The 25,321-nt window shown below is 37.8% G+C and overlaps 5 protein-coding genes across 11 annotated transcripts; 2 read left to right on the forward strand and 3 right to left on the reverse strand.

Moving 5' to 3' along the window:
• LOC112168873 (dnaJ homolog subfamily B member 13) lies at positions 1 to 1,068 on the reverse strand. The gene is made up of 2 exons (XM_024305796.2): positions 704 to 1,068; positions 1 to 442 (listed from the first exon to the last, which is right to left on the reverse strand). Exons 1-2 carry the CDS (start codon positions 1,066 to 1,068, stop codon positions 1 to 3), a joined length of 807 nt encoding a protein of 268 aa, XP_024161564.2.
• A 1,326-nt stretch (positions 1,069 to 2,394) lies between these two features.
• On the forward strand, positions 2,395 to 5,689 carry LOC121050145. Its single transcript, XM_040509311.1, has 5 exons — positions 2,395 to 2,485; positions 2,864 to 2,990; positions 4,640 to 4,685; positions 4,771 to 4,922; positions 5,123 to 5,689. The coding sequence occupies exons 2-5, from the start codon at positions 2,888 to 2,890 to the stop codon at positions 5,341 to 5,343; spliced, it is 522 nt and encodes a 173-aa protein (XP_040365245.1). The 5' UTR covers positions 2,395 to 2,485; positions 2,864 to 2,887; the 3' UTR covers positions 5,344 to 5,689.
• Positions 5,690 to 6,023: 334 nt separating this feature from the next.
• LOC112168867 (disease resistance protein RPV1) lies at positions 6,024 to 10,638 on the reverse strand. 3 transcript variants are annotated; one of them, XM_024305787.2, is made up of 6 exons: positions 10,307 to 10,638; positions 9,641 to 10,149; positions 8,408 to 9,506; positions 7,711 to 8,190; positions 6,794 to 7,588; positions 6,024 to 6,654 (listed from the first exon to the last, which is right to left on the reverse strand). In XM_024305787.2, exons 2-6 carry the CDS (start codon positions 10,144 to 10,146, stop codon positions 6,220 to 6,222), a joined length of 3,315 nt encoding a protein of 1,104 aa, XP_024161555.2. In that variant the 5' UTR covers positions 10,147 to 10,149; positions 10,307 to 10,638; the 3' UTR covers positions 6,024 to 6,219. The 3 variants fall into 3 exon arrangements, with proteins under 3 accessions (XP_024161555.2, XP_040365243.1, XP_040365244.1); XM_040509309.1 differs by having other exon boundaries at positions 6,746 to 7,588; XM_040509310.1 differs by having other exon boundaries at positions 6,512 to 6,677.
• Positions 10,639 to 11,537: 899 nt separating this feature from the next.
• LOC112168871 (aspartic proteinase Asp1) lies at positions 11,538 to 14,759 on the forward strand. 3 transcript variants are annotated; one of them, XM_024305791.2, is made up of 9 exons: positions 11,538 to 11,907; positions 12,570 to 12,687; positions 12,779 to 13,005; positions 13,257 to 13,478; positions 13,560 to 13,698; positions 13,786 to 13,980; positions 14,079 to 14,151; positions 14,241 to 14,328; positions 14,414 to 14,652. In XM_024305791.2, the coding sequence occupies exons 1-9, from the start codon at positions 11,738 to 11,740 to the stop codon at positions 14,496 to 14,498; spliced, it is 1,317 nt and encodes a 438-aa protein (XP_024161559.1). In that variant the 5' UTR covers positions 11,538 to 11,737; the 3' UTR covers positions 14,499 to 14,652. The 3 variants fall into 3 exon arrangements, with proteins under 3 accessions (XP_024161559.1, XP_024161560.1, XP_024161561.1); XM_024305792.2 differs by having other exon boundaries at positions 11,539 to 11,907; positions 14,409 to 14,759; XM_024305793.2 differs by having other exon boundaries at positions 11,543 to 11,907; positions 14,241 to 14,628.
• Positions 14,557 to 25,193, reverse strand: LOC112168866 (kinesin-like protein KIN-7E, chloroplastic). Of its 3 annotated transcripts, none has more exons than XM_024305785.2 (26): positions 24,797 to 25,193; positions 24,597 to 24,694; positions 24,315 to 24,404; positions 24,050 to 24,102; positions 23,656 to 23,721; positions 23,523 to 23,576; positions 22,684 to 22,743; positions 22,242 to 22,320; positions 21,965 to 22,032; positions 21,647 to 21,706; positions 21,364 to 21,468; positions 20,929 to 21,033; positions 20,677 to 20,784; positions 20,412 to 20,558; positions 19,743 to 19,922; positions 19,410 to 19,580; positions 18,462 to 18,704; positions 18,042 to 18,182; positions 17,825 to 17,950; positions 17,079 to 17,129; positions 16,933 to 16,980; positions 16,602 to 16,826; positions 15,723 to 16,472; positions 15,423 to 15,512; positions 15,079 to 15,147; positions 14,557 to 14,943 (listed from the first exon to the last, which is right to left on the reverse strand). In XM_024305785.2, exons 1-25 carry the CDS (start codon positions 25,018 to 25,020, stop codon positions 15,127 to 15,129), a joined length of 3,363 nt encoding a protein of 1,120 aa, XP_024161553.1. In that variant the 5' UTR covers positions 25,021 to 25,193; the 3' UTR covers positions 14,557 to 14,943; positions 15,079 to 15,126. The 3 variants fall into 3 exon arrangements, with proteins under 3 accessions (XP_024161553.1, XP_040364017.1, XP_040364018.1); XM_040508083.1 differs by having other exon boundaries at positions 16,933 to 17,004; XM_040508084.1 differs by lacking the exon at positions 23,523 to 23,576 and having other exon boundaries at positions 16,933 to 17,004.
• Between the last annotated feature and the right edge of the window lie 128 nt (positions 25,194 to 25,321).

Below are 25,321 nucleotides of genomic sequence, written 5' to 3' on the forward strand. Positions count from 1 at the left end.
TTAACATTCCTCTAAAATAGTATGAACATCTGATCTTTGCTCGTGTGTTAGAGAAGTAGGGAACTCAACCAGGAACGTGACTTTCAGATTTCCTCTCTTCCCTTCCACCTTAGAGATCGGCATACCTTGGTCTGGAATGGTCTTTTCGTAGCCGGGGTATATGATGTCTTCAATTGTCAATGTCGTATTTTCTCCACCCAGAAGAGGAATTGAAATTGTGCAACCAGTAAGGGCCTGTATCAATGGGATTTCTACTGTCAACTCCAAGTCATCTCCTTCTCTTACAAACAAATGATGCCTCTTCTCAGCTATCACAAAAATTATGTCGGCTGGGTATGCACCAGGTCTCTCATTTCCCAATCCTTCAAATGTAATCTTCGTTCCTTTCTTCCATCCCGGCTTCACATTTATCGTTACCAATTCCTCTTCTTGTGCCATTTGCCTGCCATAAAGAAAAAATGTTGGTGATTTGAAAAGATCATAAGAAGTAAAAACTCTTGATCTCAATATTACCCCTTCATGCATATGTACGGAGCAAATGATTTTTTCCCCCGAATGAAGAGTGCCGCTACATTACCATATTTACGAACCACATTGCTTTATCACATTGCTCACAAGTTTTTAAGCATCATTGCATCGCATGTCAGATGATTTAAGAGCTACGTACTTTGCATAATTCTATTTCAAGGACTTGGTAACCTACCCGGTGTCTTTGACAACAACCCTCGTAACCTTCATCTTCTTGTTGCATCCAAAGCACAGCTCCTCCAAGGTGCACTCGAGCTGCTTCTCGATGGCCGGGGGTTTCAACATCCCGGATGACTGCGAAAACATGATGGTGGTGCTCCTCCGGCTCTCACAATTCGAGAGAGGCCCGCTTTTGGAGAGAGGTGCACTTCTTGAGAGAGGCGTAGTACTGGTTGAGTCGGTTGAGCTTTTCCTCCCCGATGAGTTGGAGGTTTCCGGTGAGGTCGGACAGCTTTTCCGAGTCTTCCTTTTGTGATGAGAACGTGAAGGGGTGTGACTCGCAGATCGTGTGCCACATCTTGTGAGATTATGACACGACATGTTAAATAAACCATCGACGCTTGAGTGCTTGAAGAAGCTGCTCGAAGATCTAGCGCTACCGGAATCATTTCCTCGCATTCCTGGGCTGTTGAATCTAAAGCTTTGATATTGAAATCCATTCATACTTTTCTCGTCTTGGATTAATCCATCCTTGCCCTCCCCCTGATCATTATCGATCCTCAGATATCAGTTTATGTAAATATCCATATATATGCAATGCATGCAAGATATACGACAAGACATGTAATCGAACATTCGACCTATATCATAATCTTAACTCTATCTTGAAACGAAACATCCAATCTCCAAATCTCTTAACAAAAAAGTTTCGTGCACAACAAGGATGCAAATATATTTTACCTCAACGGGTACATTGTTGTCTATAACCTTGTGGACTTCATCAGCTTTGGGTTCTTCATCGGAAGCCGGTTTCTTCTTATATTTATGCCATTTTCTGGTGATGGATCTATAAGCTGCTCTGTAGAGATTTTGAATGGAGGCTATTCCGGAGGCTACACCGGATCGCATGGGTAAGAGCAGGCCACCATGAAAGATAGCCAGATTGGAAGAAGAAACGAAGAAAACCAAAAGAAAGAAATTACAAGTGGGTAACTCTATCCGCAAAAGTTTTACTTTTTTCCTTTTGGGTAAATAGCAAAGAATTTGCGTTTTGTTTCCTTACAACTATATCCACAAGAACTAAATGCCTCTTTTGCCAAATATATATAGACAGCGTTTTAGAAGGGCTTTCAATCAATTAGCTCGATCTGTTAATCGCTGTATTCTAGTTTTATTACTGTTATTGGTCAAACCTTCCGGACTAGTCCAACTATAGCCATGTCCAATGGAGACGATGTATGATTGAAGAGTTGTTTTGAGACATGTCCAGTAGTTTTATATTTTCATTTCAGATTAGTAACTAAAAAAACATTTTCAACTTCATTAACGACTTTTATTAAAAAAATGAGGTGCATTCAGGTAATAATTTGTAACGAGTTCTCAACATGCATAACTAATTCATAACTCACTATTTTGAATTGATTACAGATTATGTAACCATATTCCTTCATTAACAGTAATACGGACATTAGTTCATAATATGTGGAAAAAAAATACAATATTGTTCAACAAAAAAACAAAAAGTACAAAAGTGACCATGTATACTGTATAGACCCCTGAAATTTTAGATTTGGCCAAATAATTGCCAAAGCATAGACAAAAAAATTAATAAATGAAGACAGTTTGATTAAAAAAAAAAATGAAAGACAGGGAAATTGCTAATTTTTTGGGTTAAAAGTTAAAACCTTTCGGAATTTCGGAGCATATTCATCTTCCACAGTTCGAAGAATTGCTGATAAATTTGCTAAGCGCCTCCGGTCGCCTCTCCTCAAACTTGGCCGGCGGCGAAGGCACACTGGTAACTAAAACTCCTCTCGTTTAGTTTGTGTTTCCTGAGCAAAAAAGCATGTACATTGCTGCACAATAGTGTCATCTTTGCTTTGTGGTCCTCCTCACTTTCAGTTTCCAAGTTTACACTCCTTTCCCTATTCTGGGTTTCCTCAGATGAGAAAACCCACCATCACATTGATTCTGGGTACTCAAATGTGTGCTTCTTATATTCCAAGTTTGATGCTTTATGTTTCAATTCACAGAGGCACTAAGAAAACAATGGACCTTGCTCCGTTCAAGCGTGACATTCATGAGCGCTTATAGATGATTTTGCTGAGGTAGTTTTTTTTTTTCCCTTATTTTCTGGGTGTTGCTCGTTGATGGTTTGCTCATTGGGGAGTGGCAGTGTGAGTCAACAAGTTTTGCTGATATGAAGAGGGTATGGATTAACAAGAAGTTGTCTTACATTTTCGAGGGACGTCCCTCTACCAACTTGGCCCTCTTTATGCAAGCATTGTATGCCCATTCAATTGGTAGGTTCCTGTATCATACGCTTGACTTGGATTACTTGTTGATCAACACCAGTAGGCACTTTAGTTTCGTTGATGGAATGTTGTAAATGCATAGATGGAAATTTTTCTGGTGTTGTGCTGTTAATCATGGTAAATGGTCTGTTTGTATGTGAAAAACCTGCAGATAGGACTAAATCCAACTAGTATTGGTTCTCTTTTCTGTCACATATATAGTACATTAGTACAAGTTGCTTGTTTAAGTACTGGTGGTATTTTTGAGCATTATGAGTGATATTTAGGAAACAGTAGGTTATATGTAGCTCGTAGGCCTAAAAATTATCCATCTCTTCCACTAAATGGTTCTATGGGTTTTGGAAAAGTCTTATTGATGACCTGAAAATCTAATTTCTTAAATATGTAGTTCATGTTCCAACCCTGAGAATCCTGTTTCTGTTTTGTATTGTGTGAGCGAACTACCATGTTGTATTGTGTTGATATTCATACTATCGAACATGTCACTGAAGTATTTCGCTGATTTGGTTAATCAACAGTTTTAGTAGCATGTGGTACCGCCTATTTGCCAATGGGCTTGCAATCTTTAGTGCATAGTTAGATACGTAGTTCTTGTTTCACCCTTGAGAATTCTTTATCCCTTTGTTTTATATGAGTGGCCTATCTCAGAGTTTCGATGTGGTGCTTCATATTATCAAAATTGTCCAAATAGGAAGCCACATAATCTTGTGGGAAAACCATTCAAGCCTCGTTTTAAGATCTATCTATCTCTTGGTATGTATGGAGATTTTATTCTGAAGTATTGAACATGATTCGAGTTAGCTTTACAGGTCTGTTTCAATGAACATGGCACTACACCGTATCAACTATCAAATGGCACTGCACTACATAATATAATATGAAAAAAAAAGATAGATAGGATACTCATTATTTGTTTGGCCAGGCGTTCCTATGCATCATCTCTGGCTTATAAGGTTGAGAAGTTTTGTTACCAGTTCATTCTGTTGTTTTCTGTCGGCTAAATTGTATGTGTCTCTTTAATGGTAATATGCATGGTTATGTAACACTTACACATATGGATATATGTATGTATTCACCCAGGGAAATTTTAACAGAAATGTGGACTTCTTGTAATTACCTGAACACACAAGTATTCTGTTGAAGTTTTTTTCAATATTAAGTATTGGCCCAAACAAGCCCACAAGTAGTTTTCTTTGGCATTTCTTCTTGGCTAAAGGCTAACCTTTAGTTAATTATTTTATACCATGAAGTTTAAGCTGTTTATGATAGCTGCTCTTCTGGAACCATGTTTTTCCTGCTTAGTCTATTTCCTTTATCTAATTGACAGAAGAGCTCAAGAAACTTTGACAGCTAATTATTGAGGCAAAAGAAAGAAATCTACCTGTGGTATCTGCTTTGGTGAAAAAAATGCTAGAAAAGAATATTTTCCTGTATGGGTGTTTGGAAACGAATGAACATTTGAAAGAGATAGTAAATGAACTGATAGAGTTACAGAATGCTAGAATTCAAGTTGCATGCAAGAAGTATGTACCAACATGTGCTTTTCCTCTGACTCTTGTATTAACAAAATGTATTCTGATATTGACAAGTATCTATGTATTCTCACTGCTTTGTTTTGCTTTCCTTTTAATTAACAGTTTATTTGCCGATACTAAGATTGAGGATTTCATCCACATGGACTTGGTAAGTAAGATAATCCTTTAATATTTTGTATCATTGTTTGCCAGTTGATAGAACGATTATGTGTTTTTCATACTGCACATTCCAGGTTTTCCTGTGACTTGCTTTTCAAGCTAGCTCTAGGTGTACAACATCTAATATCCATTTTTTATATATGTATAAGGGGAATGGAATTTAACTTGAATAAGCTCAAGCAAATGTCTACTGATTACGCGAATTTGAAGAAAATAGCTACTGATGGTACTTTCTGAAATCTTAAATCTCGCTTTTTTTTTCTTTTTCCAAGCCTGAACATTCCTTAATTATGTTATGCCTGACGTTGTCTCAAACATTTGTGGAATGCTTGGTATCCTGCTTGATTTTTGGCATTCTTGCAGTAGTTATGTGTCAACTAGTTAACCATTACTTGTTTTCTGTTTCAAATTTATTTCTTGGTAAAGAGGGCATTAGTGTCATCAATGATGATGAAGACATAACAAAGGGCATTTCAAGAGATAAGAAGCTGATAGGAGATAAAATGGAGGAGATTGCAAGGGAGTGGGATGCTCAAAGGGAAGTGTTTCATCAACAAACAGGATTAGTGCAAGAACATCAGCTGCAGCTGCAGGAAGACGATGATACCTTTGATCTGGAGTTGGAACAAATGCTCTCGGAAACATGATCAATCACACAGGCAGATGCTACTTAAAACAGTGCTTCATTATCCTGGACAGCTGATTGTAGTGCATCGGAAATTGGACATGCAGGTTTGATGGTGGGCATCACTGTTACCAATCAGACTTTTATTTTGATACCAAGGCCTCTACTTTGGATTGATGACATCTAGCGGGTGCTTTGTTTAGGTATATTAGGAGACTGTTATCTACATTGGATTTTGCTTGAGGGTTGGAATGCGGAGTTATGGACAACGACGTGTCTCCTATTGATTCCGTTGATAGAATTCTTGTTGAGTTGGATTGTCTAATGTTCTATAGTAACTTTGTGAATATATGAAAGGTTTCAATTGATTTATGGTAGTACACAGATTTTTTGCATAGAGTTAAAATGCAGAATTATGGGCAATGGAAAACAAATGGTGAATAAAGTGTAATGTGCTTTGAAAGAAAAAAAAAATCTGTTGGTCGTGAATTCAGAGTAAGCATCTAGAGGGTGCTTTTTTTTAAAAAAGAAAAATTCTTTTGGTCGTGAATTCAGAGTAAGAAACCAAAGCCCACATCCCGGAGCAGAGGCTGATGGATAAAAAAAAAAAGAGCAAAAGATCCATAATACTGAAAAAGATGAGAAGGAGTTGGAGGCGCTTTTGATTCTGGCTAGCACGGGATTTAGGACCCGTAATTTACGTTCTTGATTAATATCTGCGAATCCGATTCAAATATGTGCTAAAAGGAGTTGCTGTACAAAATACTGGGGTCAGTATCTCTGTTTAACTTTCGAATCGAATGTGCTATGAGCCTAAGATCAAGACTGATGAGGAATTGGCTGAATTGATCATTTCAGATCAGAGAGTGGAAAAGAGGAGACTCATCATGGCCAGGTATCATAGGTTATACAAGATTTGAATCCCACACTTCTCCACCATCCTGGTCGATCGTAACGATTGTGCTGTGTGGAAGCGAAAAGACGCCTCAGTGACCTTGTTGAACCCGTGCCGCCGAAAGAACACTATCACGTGATCCCCCATTATACCGAGGCCTGGATCCGTAACATCGGCGGATATGAACTCGCCTCGATAGCCTTCACCGTCGTTGGTTTTGAGATTGTACTCACATACCAACCGCAACCCAAACCCAAAACAGTCATCCTCCCTGTATTCCACAACAACAGCGGATAGAGCGAAACCCAAGCATGAGTCTACGGTTGATGTTGTATGAAGATGAGGAAACTTGATGTTTATCTCACATCCCTCACTTTGATAGCTGAACCATCTAGGAATTTCATTTCCTGGACAATAGACCGTTACAGAACAACCCTCCTGTAAATGAACAATTAATGAATCTAGTCATGAATATTTAGTAGCTGCCCTATCCAAAAACTTAATTATAAAAAAAAGCGGAGGAACCAACCCGGCCACTTGAGACGAGAGAGAGAGAGAGAGAGAGAGAGAGAGGTACATGTTTTGATGATGCCAATCGCGTAATTCTAAGCTCTGCATCACCCATTATGTTGTTCTTTGCACTCTCATCCAATTCGAAGCAATTAGGAAACGAGATTTCCTCTCCACTCTCTTCATCATAACGCGGAACTCTATATTGTTCCCGAGGTTGCATGAGTGTACTCCTTGAACTTGCCACGCTTTTCAATGAGTGGCACTCACCCACGTCCAATTCTTCTAGCTGCGATGGGAGCTCTGGTAAATATCGAAGCTTCTGGCATGCGTACAAGATTAGCCTGCGCAGCCCGGAAACATATTTGATGCTTGCAGGAATTTTCTCAATCATGGTCCAACTTAGATCTATATCTTGTAATGTGGATAAGCAATTGAGACTATCAACGATTTCTGATACACCACGGCAGTGACTGAGATTCAGGGTTTTCAAAGAGCACAATCGTCCCACAACTGACGACGAGAAAGGCCCTCTTTTGAGCTCGGAACATCTATAAAGATTCAATGTATGAAGCTTTTCGTGAGACCAAATTGATGGCGATATTTCTTCTATTCCGGTAAATCTCAAAGATAAGAATTCTATATTACGCGGCAGCGCCGGAAAGATTTTCAGATTCTGGCAGCCACTCAGATCTAAATAAGTAAGTTTCTCAAGATTTTGGAAATATGAAGGACCTTGATCAACCAATCTTTTACACCAACTTAGATCGATCTTTTCAATATTTGGACAACGAGAGAGATCTGGAACTTCAATCAGGTGTTGGGACGAATAAAGATTTAACCGTTTTAAGCTCCCAAGATTCTTGTAACAAAAATATAATAAAAGAAAAATTAGAATGATAGATTAACCTGAATAACTTTCGACACTACATATATATCATATATTTAATCAACGCATGAACAAGACATAAAACTAATCCATACCTGGCCATTATTCCAAAGGTTCTTAACTTGGCTATGGGGCATATGAATCTCAACAAGCTGTTCAGGAAAATATTTTGATGGCAAAGATTTCCAAGGGTATCCATCCCAATAGAGATATCTGAGATTTTCAGGCAGAGACTCGAGACCTCTAGGAAAGAACACTTTCCAGAACTTCCTGAAAACTTCATCATCATAATCACAAACCTTGTTGTATGAATCTAACAATCCCCAGATCCTTGATTTGGCAATGAAACACTGAAATGCTCCGACCCCAAGAAGCCAAGGAAATGGGCTCGGCTGCTTCTCCTTGACAGTCCGTCTTTTCTGACGTATCCATTCCTCATGCACTTCTTGTGGTACATATAATTTTAGCAACTTTAGGTTGTGCGTATTCTTGAAGGCTGTAGGACTCAATTGTAACTCTGGAATCTTAGACATGTCAAGGTGTATGACTTCAAGTTCTTCAAATTTTGAAGTTCCCTACAAATCAAGAGCAAAGTATAAACGAGCGTACATTATAGAAGGCAATGAATTCAAGATTAGATTTTCAGACATCCAGAAATTGAATCGGCAAAAAAAAAGAACAAAAAAAAAACTAAAATCTAGAAATTGAGTTCTCCATGGTGTTTATTCTTTCTTGTTCTAAAGATGTAAATCTAAAAAAAAAAAAATGCCAATCAATATAGCTCTTACGTACTGTTTCATTATGCAATACATGATAGCCATCCTCAGCATTCCACAATCTTTTGCGTTTTGCAAGTTCTTCAATACCACCAGCAATTGCCCTTCCCATTTCCTGCAGCAAATCATGCATCTCTACGCGGTTGTCTCTGATCGATATAAGAGACATATCTTTGAGAACTTCAATTCCCGTCAATGGAAAGAACCCAAGCATTTCCAAAATTCTTTTTGCATCACATATATTCTCCCCTTTGAGAAAACAGGCAATATCAAGAAATATCCCCTTCTCATTTTCTTCTAATCCATCATAACTCAATCTCAACACATTCTGTATCTTTTTGTTGGGAAATTTTTTCAATTTTTTCAATTCCTCTTCCCAGGCTTCTTTATTATTGCAGTGAAGGAATGAGTAAGCCAAAACTTTAACAGCTAATGGATTGCATCCGGCATAATCGACCACTTCTTTTGACAAGGTTGAACAATCTTTTATAGAAGAGTCATCTTTAAAAGCAATTGATTGGAAGAGCTGAAGAGCTTCAGCATCAGACAACTCACTCACCTTGTATATATGATCTTCATGCACTTTTTTCTTCAATAGGCGCCTATTTCTCGTTGTTATAATAATTCTACTTCCAGGGCCAAACTGAACTTGATCTCCAAGTAAAAAATCTATTTGACTTTCATCACTCACATCATCAAGAACTGCAAGGACCTTTGTACGAGAAAGCCTATCTAAAACATAAGACGGCCATATGGATGGAGAGTCAATACTTAAATGTTCTTCCTTTAACAACCCACGAACAAGTTTATTTCGCAAATGATATAGTCCAAGTTTATTTGATTCTTCCCTAACATTTGCTAAAAACACATAAGCATGGAATTCAGATGAGTTTTGGTGAAATACAATATCAGCAAGTGTGGTCTTACCACAACCACCCATACCCCATATACCTACTGTGCGAAAGCAAACATCTTGTGCAGGAATGCATAATAATGATTCAAGTTGATGAATGTGGTTATCCATCCCAACCAGGCTCTTTGCAGCATATGACACGTTCCGATTCAGTTTCATCAAAATATCCTTGACAATTGCCTCAACTAGTTCATTCTCATGCCTGGTATAAATGGATCAAGATAAAAATCAATCAAAGAGTTAGCATTTAGAGAAATTAATATTCTTCTATGAATGAAACCCAGATATTTTGTGACTCGTAAAAACTACTACAAATGAAGTTACAAAGTTAATTACTTGATATTTTTTGATTGTGAATCAAACCCAGAAAGATTCGCTGCTGTTGTCACAGCATCCCTCCACTTGCTCAGCTTGTCCCTGTTGTCTTTGAATCTCTCTTCAAGAAGTAAAAATGCATCTGCATAAGTCTGTTTCTGCCGCCGTACATCTGAAGGATCAATGTCATAGAAAACGGGTACAACAAGCTGTCCATATGCTTCTTTACATTTTAGTATATGCACAAGTTCATCTAAGCACCATCGAGAAGAAGCATAGTGTTTTGAGAAAATGATTATCGAAAGCTTGGATTGCTCGATTGCTGTCAATAAGGCAGGTCCAATTTCATCTCCTCTCTCAAGTGACTTGTCATCCATGTAGGTATGGATTTGTTTCCGCTTCAAAGCAGCATAGAGATGGCTGATAAAATTACAGCGGGTGTCCTCACCTCTGAAACTAAGAAAGACGTCATACTTTTGTTGAGGGAGAACATCAGCAGCCGCAGAAGAAGAAGCAGCCATATTCATAACCTGTATATTCATATTCAGAGGACTAGGATATAAATAAGCTAGCTAATAACTCATATACCAGACTTTCTACTATAGATAAAACAGAGGAGTACGTATTGACTAATAAGTTGGTTAATGAAAATTCTGTAAGCTAAGTTAAATGAGTAGGATTAATTACCTCTAATTAAGAAACAACAAACTGCAGAAAGCCAGAAAGATTGAGAAGCTCAACCAGCAAGATCAATTCGTAAACAGCAAGTTTCGGTTTCCAGAGAATTATTAGCAAGGATTGAGAAGTTGCAGAAAGCCAATTTGCAAAGATCAAATTTGGCAAATGAAAAGTGGTAGTAAACGGACCCCTGACCTTGACTTTCCACCGAAATAGTCAATGAACAATGGAGGAAACGGATATGGAGCTTAATTTCCTGGTAGATTCGAAGAACCTCTCTGGTCTCCAGTGGATGACTATTGACTTTTTTGAGTCTTCTAGTGTGAACTGTGAAAGTTGTATGGTAGGTGAGACTGAAGGATATGGTAGGGAGTAGGGACTGCTATTCATATGAGGTTTTTAGTTTTTACTAAGTTGGAATCTTGGATGGAGGAGTCATTTCATGAATTTTCTAAGATCTCATGAGTTCTTGAACGCTGTAAATATTTCGGCATCACTTTTTGTGTTCGAGAATTAGAAGAAAAGAAAAGAAAGAGGAAAAAAAAAACAAATTTAGGAAATTCTCGGAGCATCTTTTCAAAATACATTTACCAAACATGATCCTTGCTTCTTTTGATACAACTATGTATGCATGCTTCTAAAGCCTAAACTCTACACCCTAAGTAAATTTTTATACCAAACATTTGATGATAGGAAAACAACACAAATAACCACTGCAAGTGGCCTAATGGTTCTTGCCTAGTTGGGTGTGCTCCCCAACCTAGGTTCGAACCCCGAAGCTGTCAAAGTGGCCAGGCACTGTGCTGCAATGCACAGTTGGAGCATTTCACATGCGTCGAAGGGGTTTAATGTAAGTAATCTCTTAGATTGTTACTCCCACTCCACAAAAGTCTTTCAAAGAAATATAGAGCAAAGAGTATAGTCCTGTAATCATAAGAATTTCTGAATCTATTTTATTCATGTTTCAAGATTCAAAGTTTGATTTTAACTTGTCATGTTGTTGAAGATTTTCTTATTTTTATTTGATTAATAAAAAAAAAGTTTCAAGGACAATACATACAAATGGTAAGTTTCTATTATGATATGAGTATTTATTTTGCCAGTAGAGAGATGTTGAGTTCGACTCAGAGACTATTTCATGACCAGATTACCCTTGGGAAACAATGAGTTAAAATAAAAACGCAATGGGCAATCTCGACCTTGAAACCTGGACAATCTCTCCGCGTTGTCGACGCGGTCTTTTTCCGCTGGCGCGCGGTGAAACTTCCCAAGTTCCAACGGACTTCCTTCTAGAAGAAAAGCTGACGCCAGCAGACTTGTTCGACTACTATTTACTAGAAGCCTTTCCCAGTCCCCCTCTTTGATTTTCAGGGATTAAAAAGCCTTGAACCCCTTTTTTGATCCGAATCATAACGACGACGAAGACTCCCTCACCGAGAGATGGCCAAACGGTGTGGATTGACATTGACGGCGTTTTTGGTTCTGGGTTTGTTTTTCTCTTGCTGTTTCTCTGAAACCAATCACCCGCAGACGAATAAGAAGTCGGCCCACTTGGACAGCTTTGGTTCTTCTGCCGTTTTCCCTCTTCACGGAAATGTCTATCCTCTTGGGTATTTCATCTTTTGCGCCTCTTCGCTTTTTAACTCATATATATATATATATATATATTTTTTGTTTTTAATTCACAGTTTGCCTTGTTGAATTTATGTCATTGGTGAGTGGAATGGATATGGGTTCTTGGAGCTGGTTGGGATTAAAGCTTAATCTTTGATATATTGTTTATTATTTTGTTAAAGTTGATTTCTTTTTTTTGAGACCGACCTTTGACTCCATTTTGTATTGTTGGATTCTTTATCAGTTCTTGGATTGTGTTTTTCTTTTTCATTTAGAGTTTTGGGATTATGGGTTTGCTTGTTTTTGCTGAGCAGATGTCTTTTCGAAAATGGTTACAGTAGTGTTTCTGTGCTTAACTTTTGGAAACCCTTTTTCTCCTTTTTATTTTATTGTCACCCGAACTTGATCACTCACAATCCCTTCTCTCTTATATAATGCATATTGGAAAGTCTTGATCTTTCCTTGGTCACTTTGGAAAAGGGGCAAAGTTTCCAGTCCCCACTCCTTTTTTCTTTTCTTTATTTAGGTCTTTTTCTTTTCTTTATTAGATGGAATTGCATGGTATTCTGTCTGTTTTTCCGTTTCCATTTTCATCTGTTCTCCTCTTTGATCTGGTGTGTGAATTTTTATAAGATTTGATTGTGATTTTGCTCTGCAGCTACTACTCTGTGTCCCTCAGCATAGGCAACCCAGGCAAGCGTTTCGACCTTGATATTGACACTGGTAGTGATCTCACATGGGTCCAATGTGATGCTCCCTGTACTGGCTGTACCAAGGTAAAACGTTTTATGTATAGTGAGACTGCTGGACCAACATTATGACGACCATGTTCTCACCTAGTGCTTGTGTGTATCTGTATCTTTGTAGCCCCGCGAGCATCTTTATAAACCCAAAAACAACCTTGTCCAATGTGAAGACCCTCTTTGCGCGGCATTTCACTCACCGGCAAGTTTCCCGTGTAACAACCCAAGTGACCAATGCGACTATGAGGTTGAATATGCTGATCAAGGTTCATCTCTGGGTGTGCTGGTCAAGGATTACTTTCCCCTGAAATTCACCAATGGCTCTCAACTTGGTCCTCGTTTGGCCTTTGGGTGGGTTTTTAGTCGTTTTCTTTTCATATCCATTACCAGCATTACAGACTTTTGATATTGCTCTTGTTATCTTTGAACCTTCTAATTTCATAAACATTAAGAGGTGAAGCTTAAGAATGCAAGTAAACCAAAGTTTATGCAATGGATGAAGCTTGAAAAGAAAGCTTATGACATGTTATGTTCATGACTTAAACCTAGCTGCCTGTTCAGAGCTAAATCTTAATAGTGTTTTCTGTTGCTGTTGGCTGCAGGTGTGGATATGATCAAAAACATTCTGGTCTAAGCATGCCCTCCACCACTGGAGTTCTTGGCCTTGGTACTGGCAAAGCAAGCATTGTGTCACAATTAAGTCGCTTGGGTTTAACTAGAAATGTGGTTGGTCACTGTCTAAGCAGCCAAGGAGGATTTCTATTCTTTGGGAATGATCTTGTCCCTTCTTCAGGAGTCATGTGGACTCCAATGTCACGTAACGTGTGAGTAGCCCCCATTTATCCCATGTCCTTTGATAATCTAGTATAATGTCTAATTTGTATTCATCTTTGTCTATTTCATAGAAATCACTACTCATCCGGACCAGCAGAACTTGTCTTTAATGGAAAGCCCACTGGTGTGAAGGCCCTTAACTTCGTTTTTGACAGTGGGAGCTCCTACACTTACTTCAATTCCAAAGCTTATGAGGCATTAGTTAAACTGGTGAGAAGAAACAATTGCTAACCATTCTTCTATAGTTAATTGTTCAAATAACTTGCAGAGAAACTGACCATCAATTCATGTGTTTAGGTGAGAAACGATTTGAAAGGAAAGCCTCTGAAGGACGCAACTGAAGACAAATCACTGCCAATTTGCTGGAAAGGCAGCAAACCTTTTAAATCTGTTCACGATGCACAGAACTATTTCAAACCCTTAGCACTGAGCTTTACTAATGTCAAGAATGTTCAGCTGCATATATCACCTGAAGCTTATCTCATAGTTTCAGTAAGCATCCCTATTTTATTTCTTATTTTACCCCCTTCTGTTAGTAGGTGAGAGAAGAAAACACTTGAAAAGCATATCTAACAAAATCTTATTTTCAGCAATATGGCAATGTGTGCTTGGGAATATTGAACGGCTCTGAAGTAGGACTGGAAAGTACGAACATCATCGGAGGTATACCGACAAAAATATCCTCACTCAGTAATTTCTTTTCTTCTTTTCTGTGATCAAATACTGACCTCTTTCTTTTGTTCTGTTTACAGATATTACTTTGCTAGATAAAATTTTGATATATGACAATGAAAACCAGCGAATTGGATGGGCTCCAGCAAATTGCAATAGGCTTCCCAAGTCCTGAACCCTACTCTTACAAATTTATTTTTTGCCTTAATGTCTGGTGAGGGTTTCTCATCAGGAAACTCTTTTTTCAGTGTAGATCGGAATATTGTGGAGGTGTTTCCCAGCGTTATGTAGCCAATTTGGAAGAGTTTTGTCCTGCTTTTGCTTCTGATGATCAGTAATGCCATGTACAAAGAAGTCTCCAATCCAAAAAGTAAATGCAGAAATCTCTATGCAGGATTTTTGTAGCAGATACATGTTGCAACTTTTTGATCTCTAGTGTTGCAATATAGTTGATATATATTACAAGCAGGCAAAGCTGTCGTTGGTTGTATATGTCTTTTGGGCCTGATTGCCTGTACTAGAAGTTACAAGCTGGGAAATGTAAGTGGGTAAATCCCAATAGATAATAAATACATGCAGTGATGCAACATATATTATAATATTCTCCTGTTACAATCCCCTAATTAGTCGCATTAAGTTACAATCCCCTAATTAGTCCCGTTAACTTTAAGTCACGAGACAATTGCATCTCCTAGAATATTGCTTCCTCCAGTAGTGAAGGAAGTCAGTTGATCTGGTCACTGTTACCAAACTGTACAAAGTACATTATACACTGCTTGCTACCTGCAATAGCAAAGTTATATTCATCAGTTCCATGCCGCTCTTATTCCATCGTTATTACGCTTGAAGAATTCGAGCAATGTATAGTGAGCAGTATAGCAATGTGCATTTGCTAATAAAATATTGGACAAAACTAACCTGAAATACCTAAATCCGTGAATCTGGGGACTAAGTGAACTCAGCTCGCTATAAAACACGATTTGCACACTGCATATAGAAAATACCCAACATTATCAATCGAAGTTCTGGCTCCAATTGTCATCACGGAAAAAGAACAGGGTATCAATCACAATTACTTTGATCCAAGCAACTAATATTCACAACTGGACATCATAACTAAGTAACAATAATTGCATGAGTTGAACAATTTAAGGTGCAAATGAAAAAGAAAAAAAATGTAGATCATCCTTTATTTTCTTTTGGTTTAGCATGTAGATCGTCCTTAAACATCAAGTTGTCAACAAAATAGACAGAAGAATCACCTTTGCATGACAAATCTTTGTTATAGCCTCAACATGAAGGTTCTGCAACTGTTCAAGAGCGGTGACATCCAGACCAGCAACATCTTCACCCTGAATATACATAATCTTTTTTAAACTCTATCTATGTTTCAATTACAGAGCTCCTTGAAAATGAAAATCCAAAGTTATATTGTAATAATAATAAAAATAAAAAAGATTTCACAACTACAGCTGAAGTGTTGATAAAATTACTAGATCATTCATGGATATACAGTAAACTAGTGACTGCACTTTCACAAGATTAGTTAACAAGGAACATACCTTCAACCTAGAAATATAGGATTCTAGCTCTTTGCATCTTCTCTTTTCTTCCAGATAGCTAGCTCTTAAATCTTCTAATGTACCCATCTCATTCAAGTTTTCATTTCTTTCATTGTCCTTGAACATAGCATATGAGTGATTATTAGATGGCACATTCCCATTTCTAATTCTCGTATGTGAACTTTCAGACTCAAGAACCCCTTGAAGTGACACATCCTCAGCATTATTACCAGACTTCCTCAATTTTGCAACTCGCACCCACATATTTGCCAGCTCATTTTCCAAGTCAGCTTCACGTTGTTTCACATTCTCTAGTGTTTTTCGTAAATCATCTTCTAACTGATCTCTCTCATATACTTCTTTCTCCAGAGCAGCTTCTCTTTGACATCTTGCAGTAAGTTCCTTCTGCAGCTCCTCAACCAAAATTTCATCCTCCGACCTTTTATGGAATCCATTAGCTCGAGCCCCATTTATGCTATTTTTCTTGAAATCATATGAAGTAGACCTTTGGCAACAGTTTGATCGGCATTGAACCTCTTTTGCAGCAGCAAGGTCACCAGTCAGCTTGGCGTTTTCATAAGAAAGCTTTGTTACTTCTTCAGCCAAGTTTCTAAGCTCCACTGCTGCAGCTGAAGCCAACTCTTTGGCATAGGAAGCTTCTTCTGAAAGTTTCAGATTCTGAACTTCAAGCCCCTCCTTTTCCTCAGACAGTATCACCTTCTCCTGCTTTAGATCTTCTATTTTAGAAGCCTAAGAAAACAAATTATTATGGCATTGGTGACCACGTAGCAATATAGACAGCAAAAACCAAAAGGAACAAAAGGAGAAAGGATATTAGGTTTCCCAGAGCTGAAGATGCCAGGAAAGTAAGGGAATAACCTGTGCATGGATTTGGGAATTAAAGTATGCATCTTTGTTACACTCTTTGGAATCCTCAAGGGAAAGGATTCTGTTTAAGCTCATCACACTGGTCGGTGTATTTTCATCAGCACAGGTTTCTTCACATGGAGCAATCATATCTCTTTCATCATTGTTCTTTTCTTTAGAACTAAGCTGTTGTCTTAGCAGCAGAATTGTCTCTTGCATTTCTGAGTTTTCTGAAATCTGTAAAAAGTGACAACATAATAAAGCACTTGAAGAAAAATAATATTTGACCAAAAAAAAGAAGAAAAAGAATCAAGTACATCATAAGAGATCCTTATAATATTACCTTCGTCTGTAGCTGCTCCTGAAGTATCCTATTGTCTGCTGTCTTGATCTGAATGATTATCCCAGGACCAAACTAATCAACTTAGTAAATGGTTTGAGCATTTATTATAGAATCATCAGTGTTATGAAAATATAAGGATAACGAACCTCAAGTTCAAAAGTTTTCTCATTTAACTGAGTCGTAAGCTTGGACAAAGCCTACATGAGAATGGAGCAAACTGGTCAGAAAGCAAAATAATGCATTATTAAAATATTTGAAAACCAGCAATTTTTTGTTAAGCATAGTTCCATCTTTCAACAAAACAAATAAATGACACTCAACAAACCAACAGAAACCCAAGACCAAGATGGCTAAAAGCTCATTACGTATTATGTAGATTTAAGTGGATCATGTGAAATGTAGTTCTAATCATCAATAAAATGATACCGGCTAAGGTCTGTAATCAGAATAGAGTGAACTCGTTTTCTCTTTGCTATTTAAAATCCCTTGCGTAATTGATATTGTTATATCTAAATATAGAATATCCCTCTCAAGTTAAGGACATGTGCTTGTTTTCTTGTTCTATTGAAATAGCTTACCCATGTGAAAATGAAAAGGAACAACGGACTTTTACATTTTTTTTTTATGAGAAGAGACTTAAGGATCTTCTGATGAGAGGAGAGACATGTAGCAAGGGGCCAGTCTCGGCTGTAATGGTATTAGAAAGTTCAATAATATAACAGTCACTAATAGTAGAATGTGAAACGGGAAGAATAGTCTCTTTTGTATTTTTGATTTCGTAGAGGCCTAAAAGATTGTTTATCAGATTATTATCTGTCAATCCAAATTTTTACATATAGAGAGATTTGTTCATCCAGCTTCTCTTCAAACCATCAGCAAAAAGAATAGTTACCTGAGACATTTCACTATTGTTTGACCTGTGCGGAGTCATCTCAAGTGATCCAATCATGCGTTGCTCTAGGACACGTATCTGAAACTTCTTTTCACTAATTTCATCCTTCAACTTTTGCATTTGTTCCTATTTTAACCAACATTAGCATCAAAACATCACCCCAAGGATACCAATCAGATTTAGAAATTTGTCTCTAAGATTTAAAGGGATTTCTCACCCTAAGTTTTGAATCTTCTGGGTTGGTAGCTGCTTGCTCGGACAATCTTTTCAGAGAACTTGTACATAATGCTACCTCCCCAGCTAACATTTTCACTTGCTCACGAAGGAGATCCATTTGATCAGTTATTGTGAATCCAGTCTGCAAAAGAGTAGTTATAGCAAACCCAGTTAGCATTACATCTTCATGCTCAAGTGTAATGCAAATGCTACATATCACATTGATATTAGACTTATTAGTTCAGCTGATGCAGGGAACAAAGAGAGAAAGAAAACATACCCTATTTTACAATGTCTAATACACAAGCATGCACACACAATTGCTTCCCATTATATTATTTCCATAAGCTCGTATACACTTGGAACATATAATTATCTACTCAAAGCAAAAACCAAAAAAGATGGATAGAATTTCCCTTACTGGAGGCAAATGGCGACCACCAACTGCAGCAGCAAACAAATCACCAGCTTGGGTTCTTTCCGGAAATGAGTCAATGATGGTATGATCATCACCCCTTCTACTGACAGACTTTCTTCGTCCATCCTTCAAATCATTGGAGTTAACTCTATTTTGAGAAGATTTTGAACAAGTTGCTGGTGAACCACTAGTAGAAGAGCTCTCACTATCAGCACTTGGTGATAATCCCATGAGATTCTCAGGTTTCTGTCGAGAAAGCAGTTGAGTTTTGTCTAGTTGAGTGTTCAATCCATAGAGTATTAATCATTTGCTACTACAATAAAAGTATATTTTCCTCTTGTATAACTTAAATGAATAACCAAGTTTTAGTAGTGTATATTGACAGAGACTCGGAGAGTGATGAATATATAGTAATATACAGATAGTGACTGAACTAACTAATATCTTATTGGGGAAGAAATAATAAGGCTTAACAATATATCTGAGCTTTCAACTTAATCATCCAACAACAATGCATCCTTTTAATGTTATGCCCACCTAACTATATGAAGCTCAAGTCAACAAGACATGCAATCGTTTCTTCCAATTTACAGCTGCTCCTAACATATAAAGGATGAAGTCTAGGCATTAGCATACAAAAAGAAAAAGATGGTTTCTAGATATTACCAAATCAAATTAGTGATAAAAATTCTTGAAAAATAGATGTTACAAAATAGTATAGTTGACGGGCATTGACTCATATATCAGTCCATATGTTTTACCCAAAACTCAGAATGAAAGCAGAGTAAAGAAGACAACCAAGGTGTAGCTTGAAAGTAAGTATTGGCTTAAAAAGGGGAAGGGGGACTGTCATCGCATTAACCAAATCCTATATTTTGTCCTTCTGAAACAAACTCTAAATATATCAAAGCCATACTGAAGTCAGCACTAAAGAAACAAATGAGTACTTACTTTCAGTTTAAACCATCCGAGCATTCCACGTCTTCTGTTTCTTTTGTAATCCTTGACCAACTCATCAAGATTAGTGATATCATCTCTTCCTTCCACTGAAAGCTCGGAAGCATGACTTAGAGCATCATCATCAATCACATATTCCCGTTTTTTATCAGGCAGATATGCTAGCTGCATTGAAAATGGGTCAATTAGTAACCTAACGAGGAAGATCACAGGAGTGGTTTACAGTTTCTAGTTTGAGAAATCCAAATCATAAAACAAGTTCTCACTCAAAACAAAATTCAATGAATCTGTAATCCATCCTAACTGCTGAAATACTAGACCACCCACCTCATCTTCCCCAAATGAATGCCTCCGTCTATTGCTAGGCAAAGATATGCTATGTGGTATGGTATTTTTTGTGGAGACTAAGATTAGTTTAGTCAATCGTTGTATTCTTCCCATTAAAGCTGCCTTGGCTTCTTCCTCCTCTTCCAATCTTGATCGCAATCTCACCTGACCAGCTTCCAGCTTTTACATGGGAAAAAAAAAATCATTAAATGCAAACAACAAACAGGGAAAAAGACAAATGGCATTGAAAATCTTAGGAAAAAATAAAAGCAAAAAAGAAGAGAGAGAGAGAGAGAGAGAGAGAGAGAGTAATATATGTGTAAATATATCTTTACTGTTCAAGCCCCCTTGTATATTTTCATACATATGTAATATCATCTCCTAAACGTCCTTAAACCTCAGATCAATAGGCTAGCTTGTCAAGCTGTGGTACTATATCTCAGCTTTGATCAACTATGGATGGCTGAAAGGTCCAATGATAAGATGCATCTTAATGAATCTACACTAATGATCCTGAACTAGAGGAATGCTACCTCATTTACTGTTTTGATGAAGGACCTTGGGATAGATTTTTCATAGATTTCCCATTTAAAGCTTTACCAATAGATAATTAAATATAGAGGAAAGTATGATTATATTTATGAGTTCTCTCACTGTAGCTGCACAAACCTGAAGCTTTAAATTAACCAAGTCTTCCTGAGTAGATGCAGGTATATTTGGAGTCTCCATCATGCCACGTTTTAACTGCTGAAGCTCTTCCTTTAAAATGGTAATTTCCCTTTGATACTTTTTGATAAGAGACTTTTCATCGATAATCTAAAAGTAAACATCAAGAAAATAAAAGATTAAAATTGATCCATTAAAACAAATAAATTTGTAATTTCATACTAATAGCACTCGAAATAAAAAGTGAATCTGTCAATCTGAGATTCACCTTATTTTGGGCAGCTTTTATTTCCACATACTTGCTCCGATGTGCAAACTTTAGTGTGTTGTGCGTCTCCTCAGTATTGCTAGACGCAGGGGTCAGAGTGCAAATGAGCTAAACCATAACAAGAACATTTCCCAGCCTTAGTAACTACGTTGCTAGTAAAAAGAGAGACTTACATGACACCTGATTGAATAGTAGCAAACAGAAAAATATGATCATGTGAAGACTGGAAAATATGAATTGAATGGGACTTACAGATATACGACCATGACCACTGAGGGAGGACTGCAACAAACGGGTAAGTTTTGAATCTCGATAAGGAACATGAGTTGCCTTCCCATCTGTAAGTTTAGATATCACCTGCAACAAGAGACAACCAAGTTATCACGTTTTTAGGCACAATTCATGTTTTTATCACCTGAAAATTCTTGAGCTCTACATTGTAGCATATCAGCTGTGGTCGATCAGCTCTCCAATATCATGCCATGAAAAGCAATCAAAGAAGGCGACCAAGTTATCACGTTTTTAGGCACAATTGTACCCTTGAGTTATAAATATGACAGGGAATGGTATTTGGGAAGAAAAGAGTATTGGAGAAATAAATAAGGGTAATTTGTGTATATATGAGGAATTGTATATATTCAACTAGTGGAACTGAAAATCAAAGGCCTAATATAAGCATTATCTTACAGTGCCAAGTGTAAGCAAGCTTTTATTGATGTATGAGCCCTCCTTTCTCCTCAATCCAGTTGTTTCGGTTTTAGAACTTTCAGATCCTGCAAGATCAATTAAGTGCTGCCAAGAATGAAGGAAATTTGAATTATATATGGCTCATCATCAGACACTGATGAAAATATAATTAGAACTCATAATCAAAGTTCCACCAGATTGTTGGACACTTGGACCAGATAAACTACAGTATTGGACAAGTCAAAATTGAACTTCAAAGAAGAATAACAGTACAAAAGATTACCAACTGGGACAAGGTGACATCTTCTTCTCCATTTTCACCTCGCGGACTGCTTTCAATAGTCTGATAATTTTATATATTAGCAAAGGTGGAATAACGAGCAATGCAATTGATACAATAATAATGATATGTTAAATTGCTCGATGAGAAATTCTTAGGCTTCATCATCTCTCAAGCTTTTAGTTGACAAAAGTACTCGACCGATATATTTACAAATTAAGAGAAGACTCGTGGAAAAGAATGATTAGAACCTAACAGAATATGGCTTCGTCATACTAACAGAATATATTACCACTTTAATCACATAGTAAAGATAGTTACCAATGTGAATATAGTGTGGCTGCGGCTGCTTAGTAGATTAAAATTGTTAGAACCAACGTGTCTATGCTCTGCAAATGAACAGAAACAATGTTAAAGATCAGCTGCACAAGAGGTGGCTGGCAAAAGATACAGAGAATAAGGGGATGGAAGGAAAAGCAACAGCAAGATGGGGAAAATGATAATAGTGTTCCCCAATTATTATGTATTTGTAACATTTGACTCAGAGACAACAAAATTTACACCCAGAAGGTGTAGATAAAAGTGCGTGTTTCTATACCTTCTCCGGTTGCTATCAAGGAAAGAGCATGAGCAGGAGACAAAACAACTTCCTCTTTGATTCCTTCAACATAAGTTCCCTGCCCAAAGAAATAGCACTTTCAAAACAATCCAAAGGCCATATTTTAGATGGTTTCTAGACTCAAGAGTATATTACTCAGGTGAAAATACTCCAAGTGACCAAAGACTATCCTCAAGCATCTGCTCTATTACACTAATATTTCCTTTTTAAACTTTTTTTTTTTGGAGGGTGGGTTGGTTGGTTTCTTTCCTCATAGAGTCATACTATAGTCAATGAAGAACACTTCCAGTACGTCAGTTTAAGGAAAGAAAGATAAATAAGTAAATATAATTTAAAAGCAAACATATTCAAGAGTATGTTTGAACATATTAAGACCCAAGAAAAAAAAAATGACTTCTAATTCTTTTATGAATATAAACACCTGAGCATCCTCTCTGATTCGTAGGTTCTGTCCTGTTGGATCAAGTAAGTCGTTTATGACCTGTAAAAGAAAAAGGATGAAAAACAACATAAGCTAATAAATACAACAGCATTACAAAATTGGCTTAATTTCTGTTGACGTTCTTCTTTTTGGTTAAATAGAGGCCCAAAAGACCAAAAAAAATAAAAGAAAAGCCTTAGCCCATACGGCACGTTGCTAGTTCACCAGAAGAAAACATTATATTTCTTTGTATATTGTTATTTTAGAGTTTAGGACCACCAGCTCACCGAGTGAAACAATAAGTGAATGTAAAGTTGGTCAATCATATGTACTACAAGGATACAGAAGGAAGAAATGAAATTGATCAACAGCTTTTGTCCAATCTTATTACGGAAGCGGAATGGTCTGTGGATCTGCCAGAGGGCTGCTTTTCTCTGTTAACTGCAGGTTTAAGGAGTTGTGGAGAAGGGAGAAGGTCAAAAATCCTGGGCAATTGCAGAATCTTGGTGGTTATCTGGGACTCTGGGTAATTTGGTTGGAAAGGAATAACTGTATTGTAAGGAGCATGGAGAGACGGGGGTAAGGAGTCGTGGGGGAAGATAGTTTATATTGGTCCTCTTTCTGGGCTTCTATTTCAGCAGCTTTTAGGGGTGTAAGTCTGTCTTACATCTTGTGAAACTGGAGGACAGCGATCAGCTGGAGTATTCTAAGGGGTGTGCTTGGTAATCTACAACCTAAGGAAATATACTTCACAAGAATACATGTACTTGCATACTGTACACAACAATGAAAGCACTGCCTCAGTAAGCTTCAAATAAAAGACTTGAGATAAGACCAACCTCATTGTAAATTTCAAGATATGAAACACGAAGAAGAAACTCTCGCCCAGGTGTCTGACATCATAAGCAGGTTAAGTAAGAAAATTATTAAATAAATAACTATTGCAAATTAGTTTAGGAAAGCATCCACTACCTCTTGTATAATTCCAAACACATCCTTCACTGCCAGTGGAATAACACCAGGTGACTTCTGCTCCCCCTGGATCACAAAATGAAACATAAAAATTTGTACTTCATAACTTGCAAACACTGAAAAATAAGACACACAATATCTATGACAGACAGGAACGAGCAGAACTTGAGCAAGACACTGCCTGGAAGGAGGATTTGTTATCATAATGAAGTAAGAAAAACAATCAGAAGGCAAATCAATTTGTCTTCAAGGAATCTCCCTTCACTGTGGTGAAATATAAAGAAAGCAAAAGAAGGATAAAGGCCACATATGACATAGACTTGTATCAATGAACTATAAAAGATCTTGGCTGCAAGATGACTACTGCTTACTATATATACTACTGTCAACTTACATGCATTGTATGCGTCTTCCCACTACTAGTAACACCATATGCAAATACAGTACCTGCACAAAAACAGAGCAATTTTAAGCCAACAGGAAGTTACAAGTCGTCACTATATATACACACACACCTTAACACACATAGTTGTGTTTGTATAGACAGTGACTTTGACTGCTAAGTGTAACCTTTCAAAGTTACTGAGGCATCAAAAAAAACAACTGACACTGAAACTAAAGATATGTGTAATGGTAACTGAGTTCAGTAAATTATTTACCATTAATCCCTTGCATAACACCACTGACAACTTGCTGCGCCGCAATATCATATACATGGCGTGTTGTCGTTGCTGGACCAAAAACCCTATCTGCCCCACCCCCACAAATAACATAATCAGTCACAAAACCAAAAACCGAAACCACTCTAACATAAACATCATAAACACGCATCGTATGCACATCTCCTTAATCTCAAAAAGGAGCTTATGGGTGAAATGTTTTTCTCTATTTAAGAAGTAAAACAACACTTGAATGAAAAATGTGTGATGAAAAAGACTAACCAAAGCCATAAGCAATGTTAGAATTGAACTCATTCCTCACTGTATAGTCCCCATCTGCATACCACGCAATCTCGTCCCCTTTGTTAATCTCCCGAGCACTGCACAAAAGTCAAAAGTCAAAATTTTAAACCCAAAAAATTCAAAACTTTCCAAAGAACCAAAAAAATTTAACAGCCATCGGTGACGGAGCTCCAGCAGACCTGAGGGGGCGAAACCTAACGGTGACGGTGACATTCTCCTTGGACTTGGAGACATCGGGCGGCGCCGGCGGGCTGAAGCTGGAGGCGGAGGCCGGCGAGACAGAGGGCTTGGACGGCGGTCGAGACGAAGGCGTGGCGGGACGCACGTGAGGCTTGGACGGCGCCGGCGACTTCCGGGACCGGAACGGCGAGATTGACGATCTCTGCTGGGACCTGGAGAACATTGGCGGTGGTGGGCGAGTGTAAAGAGAGGAAATTTGAGGTGTAGAGAGAGAAAGTGAGCGGTGGAGGAGAGAGAAAGAGCCGTCTGGGGTTTTTGGTTGAGACCTTCTTGTGTGTCTCTCTTATTAGTGCTAGTCCTCCTCTCCTCTCCTCTCCCTCCCTCCAAAACAAAGCTTTGGACTTTGTTATTGGTTTCTTTGAAATTTTTTGTTGGCTGTGGGTTTCAATGCTGGGGAAATGGCGGAAATGCCCCTGGGATGGTACTTTTGGCCTTTTTGAATTGAATATAAAATTCTAAAGGAA

Source organism: Rosa chinensis, chromosome 6 (genome assembly GCF_002994745.2).
Source record: "Rosa chinensis cultivar Old Blush chromosome 6, RchiOBHm-V2, whole genome shotgun sequence".
Lineage (NCBI taxonomy): Eukaryota > Viridiplantae > Streptophyta > Magnoliopsida > Rosales > Rosaceae > Rosa > Rosa chinensis.

Coding starts and splice junctions, on each gene's coding strand:
- LOC112168866 (XM_040508083.1), bottom strand. CDS start 25,020: ATGTTCTCCAGGTCCCAGCAGAGATCGTCAATCTCGCCGTTCCGGTCC. Junction 19,923..20,411: donor TGGTTAATTTAAAGCTTCAG/GTTTGTGCAGCT, acceptor CCCATGTAAAAG/CTGGAAGCTGGTCAGGTGAG. Junction 17,005..17,078: donor AGAAAACTTTTGAACTTGAG/GTTCGTTATCCT, acceptor TAAGTTGATTAG/TTTGGTCCTGGGATAATCAT.
- LOC112168871 (XM_024305791.2), top strand. CDS start 11,738: ATGGCCAAACGGTGTGGATTGACATTGACGGCGTTTTTGGTTCTGGGT. Junction 13,006..13,256: donor GGTCCTCGTTTGGCCTTTGG/GTGGGTTTTTAG, acceptor TGTTGGCTGCAG/GTGTGGATATGATCAAAAAC. Junction 13,981..14,078: donor AAGCTTATCTCATAGTTTCA/GTAAGCATCCCT, acceptor TCTTATTTTCAG/CAATATGGCAATGTGTGCTT.
- LOC112168867 (XM_040509309.1), bottom strand. CDS start 10,146: ATGAATATGGCTGCTTCTTCTTCTGCGGCTGCTGATGTTCTCCCTCAA. Junction 9,507..9,640: donor TCACAATCAAAAAATATCAA/GTAATTAACTTT, acceptor CATTTATACCAG/GCATGAGAATGAACTAGTTG. Junction 7,589..7,710: donor ACCTTTGGAATAATGGCCAG/GTATGGATTAGT, acceptor TTTTGTTACAAG/AATCTTGGGAGCTTAAAACG.
- LOC121050145 (XM_040509311.1), top strand. CDS start 2,888: ATGAAGAGGGTATGGATTAACAAGAAGTTGTCTTACATTTTCGAGGGA. Junction 4,686..4,770: donor ATTTCATCCACATGGACTTG/GTAAGTAAGATA, acceptor TGCACATTCCAG/GTTTTCCTGTGACTTGCTTT. Junction 4,923..5,122: donor GAAGAAAATAGCTACTGATG/GTACTTTCTGAA, acceptor TTCTTGGTAAAG/AGGGCATTAGTGTCATCAAT.
- LOC112168873 (XM_024305796.2), bottom strand. CDS start 1,068: ATGTCGTGTCATAATCTCACAAGATGTGGCACACGATCTGCGAGTCAC. Junction 443..703: donor GTTGTTGTCAAAGACACCGG/GTAGGTTACCAA, acceptor TCTTTATGGCAG/GCAAATGGCACAAGAAGAGG.